Source organism: Cariama cristata, unplaced genomic scaffold, assembly GCF_000690535.1.
Source record: "Cariama cristata isolate BGI_N322 unplaced genomic scaffold, ASM69053v1 scaffold28557, whole genome shotgun sequence".
Lineage (NCBI taxonomy): Eukaryota > Metazoa > Chordata > Aves > Cariamiformes > Cariamidae > Cariama > Cariama cristata.
The window spans coordinates 1-3685 of record NW_009627583.1 but is presented as its reverse complement, the minus strand read 5'-3'; the positions used below and the strand labels follow the sequence as shown (position 1 = coordinate 3685).

Below are 3685 nucleotides of genomic sequence, written 5' to 3'. Positions count from 1 at the left end.
CCCTGAATCAAGCCAAGGGCAGTCCTCTTCTCTGGACCCATCTTAAAAAACACTATGTCTAAGTAAGAAAGAAAGAATAAAAGAACTGTTTTCATTCACAAACTGAATTTTACTCCTTTATCTTCAGAGAGCACTGAAATATATTGCTGTTTCAGAGGTATTAGGCTGTTAATGTGTAAAGGTTACCAGGTTATAAAACTTAAAGGCTCATGTACCTAGTTGCTGTTTCAGCAATGTATCAGGATAGACAGGTTTCTTAAACATCTTTTCTTTGCAGAATGAACAGATAACTAATTTTAAGTGACAGTATATGCTTTATTCTGTATAGAACAAAGAATACTGCTTTATGAGAACAGTGAGGATTATCTAAATTAGTCCTAAGACTGTGTGTGGGTGTCACTTTACAGCTTTCTTCTTGCATCTTATACTGCACTTAAAGAATACTTAAGATAAAAAGCCTACAGTAAATATGCCCACAATTTCATGGTTTTCTTGAGGTAGCTGAGGCTAGAAAAGAAAATCCATGTGATTGAGGTTGTATCTTCTTCCCCTAAATGATGTGTTAGGAAGACTTAAGTACAAAGAGCATATGCTTCTGCAGTGTTGTAAATAATTGGCCCATCATGGGGTCTTTGAAGGCTACAAGTCCATTTGTAACTGCCCCACTTCATAAAAATGAATTTTGAGGAGGGAGAAGATACAAACTACATTCAGTCCCACTATCTGATCACTCAGTGACAGCAACTGAGTCCTTGTGTCCTATCATACATTTGTCCATGTGTCATACCATCAGTTGATAGTACTTTAATTTAGGAGAATGACAGATCTTCATGGCTATGTTGCATGCAGCTTCCTTGGCTAGGCAGCCCTAAGTCCAAACAAAACCTCTGAACAGATGGCCCAGATATCCTTTTTTTATTTAAGTAAGCCTGAGCAGGAAGCTAACCTTCTGTCTCTTGTGGTGCCTCATCAAAAACAACAAAGCTTCCCCCTCCAGCTTTCCCCACATCATGACAGCAGCTGGATGACATTTTAGGTGAGTGCTGACCTTGGCTTGCCACTGCAAACAAGCCTTGCCTATCCTTTCTTACCTGACTAACGGTTAATCACACAGCATTTTCGGCACCTTCTCAGTTGAAATAAGACAGGGAAGACGTTTTGTTCCACAACGTAGGAATTGAACATGTATGGACTTTTGCATAATTCTCTGCTGCTTCTTAAAACACTAAGTTAGAAGTGTGTTCACCTTGTTGCTGTTTATGACTATGCAGTTGTTCTCTCCACCACAGAACATTATCACACATTGTAGTTAAACCAGATACTTTAATAATTCAGCATAGAGCAATTCATACCCATGTCATTTGAATCTCCATTTTAAATTCATGACAGTAACAACTAATTCAAGAGTGATGCTTTGTCCTACGGATAAGGACAGACTCATGCCTGCCTTGGAAGTCATTGCTATTTACAATCCTTCCCTCCTAAACTAGCTAGGTTGCTTGCTTTGAGAATAAGCATCTTGATGGCTGCCGTCTTACAACTTCTAAGTACAAATAAGTCTGTATTTCGCTTGGAACTCAATACAAATACCTTATTGGCAGATAAACAGCTTTTTCCTATTGCTTTATTATTTTGTGTTCTGCCACTTATTTCTGCTGTTACTTAGCTGCTCCTCTGAAACTGTCTTCAGTGCTGCAGTGGCTAATAGTGATAATACCATCACCACAGTTCCCACTACTCTCAATACTTTAAACCACCTAGGATAAGTAGGGAGAAGGGAAACATCATAATGTAGTGCTACCCCTAAGGACAGTACTAGCATTACTGCACCAACAGTGACATCTTTAAAAAGTAAGGCTTGCCAGGCAAGTAGAGGAGGAATTGTACTGTTAGCCAGGTTCAGCCAGTCTGGCTTGGCGGGGCTGTTTTCTGGGAGAGCGAACCCCCACCTCATTCCTCCTAGGAAAGAGACTGTTACGGCACCATACGTGACCTGAGCAAACCCCATCTCTGGGTAGTAGGTCCCTTGGACAGCCATCAACAGTGGCACAGAAACAAATGGAATTAGCCCGGCAAGGCTTAAGTAAAGGGCTGGCTTGGGAGAATCCTTTAGTGCTTTCATAGTTCGTTGCAAGATGCCCGAATCTTTGGACTCAGATTCTTTGGGGGTTTTTTTCTTGAAGAAGGGGAGAGAGGTGTGAAAAGCCTGGAGCTTGGTTGCATGTACTGATGCTGGGTTGAGGATTGAAGATCTTGAGAGAGGGCACCCATCTCTCTGCAGCTGGAGGCTGAGAGAAGACCAAGTTGTCTTATTCCTTCCATACAGCAGTAGTCTGGGACCGGTTAACTTCTGGAGCTGCAAGTATAAAACTTGTTCTGAACACTTTACAATGTAGGCTTACGGATCTACAGTTACCTAAACTACCTATGAAATATTGTACCAAGTAGTTTTCAAAGTCAGGTCACATCACAGCTGCCCTTCCTCTTAGTTTTCAGGTCTTTTTAACTTAACTGATTAAGCTCACTGATACAGCTTTCACAGGCTAGCTGATGAAGAGCAACTAGGCTCTTCACAGTGAGTAAGCAAACCTTCTTCACTACAAAAGGTTTCTGTACCCACCTATCCTTCCATCCATGCATGCGTTCTCTAGGCATTTAAGTTAAGATATATCAGTCCTTTTCAGAATAGAATATAAAATGATTAAGAGAAGTAGAACAAGGTCACCCCAGAAACTAGCTACTATCCACTTGCTACTTTACCAAAAAGAGAGAGGGGGGAAAAGGCCTTTAGCCAAAGCTAAGGTATTTCTTTTATAAAATCAAATGTTATTGCCTAAAAGCTGCTGTAGAAACTAGGCATTCTCTCAGAAAAGCTGAGTGATACACATGGCTACTCCAATGTGTAAGTCACCTTTTTTTCCGATGCTTCAGTCATACCTTTTGCTACTTTACTTTTCAAGAAAAATAGCAAAAAAGGCTTCAGAAACTTACCTTGAAAGGTGTGTGGAAGCAGCATCGTTGTATGAGATGAAACATAGTTGCTTTATCAAGGCCCTAAATCAGAAAAATCTGAGTTTCTCTTATGTCCAAAGTTAAATCACAGTCTAGACTTGTTTATCAGATGTGAGATTCTTACTGATGTATATTTAAAGATAAATATTACACGTACTCATTCTTATTTACCCACTACAGGGTATTTTGTTTCAGGTAGCTCTATGAACTGAAGTTCTAAAGTTGTAATAACTGTTACAAGAATGATTTCTAGTTAAAGAACTGAGCATCAGGAAACAGGTGACGGCTTCCCGTTTACGGATCATCTCCTTTTCATGGGATAAATGGCTGCATGCACATTACAAACGCCCAGTTCCTTACATGTGGGAAAAACGATCCTTAACCATCAAAGAGTGGAAACTTCATCGCACCCCCAAGCTGCAGGTAAGCTACCTGTAGGGGGGACAAAACTAACCGGGAAGGGCAAGCAGCTCGCCGGTGGACTTGACTCCCCAGTTCACGGTCCTGCTGCTCCGGGTAAGGGGGGCGGCTCCGCGCGTCCAAAGCCCCAAGCCGGAGAGTACGGGGCGAGGAGAAGCTGTATGTCCGGGAGGGATGCGGGTCCCACGGGGCCGAGGCGGTCACCCCGGGATGGCACGGAGGGGCCGCGCTGCTGATCGGGGAACGCGCAGGG

The 3685-nt window shown here is 42.2% G+C and overlaps 1 protein-coding gene across 1 annotated transcript; it reads right to left on the bottom strand.

Annotated features, from left to right (window-relative positions):
* Positions 1-1627: 1627 nt before the first annotated feature.
* Positions 1628-3036, bottom strand: TMEM69 (transmembrane protein 69). Its single transcript, XM_009704498.1, has 2 exons — positions 2992-3036; positions 1628-2356 (listed from the first exon to the last, which is right to left on the bottom strand). The coding sequence occupies exons 1-2, from the start codon at positions 3034-3036 to the stop codon at positions 1628-1630; spliced, it is 774 nt and encodes a 257-aa protein (XP_009702800.1).
* Positions 3037-3685: the final 649 nt, after the last annotated feature.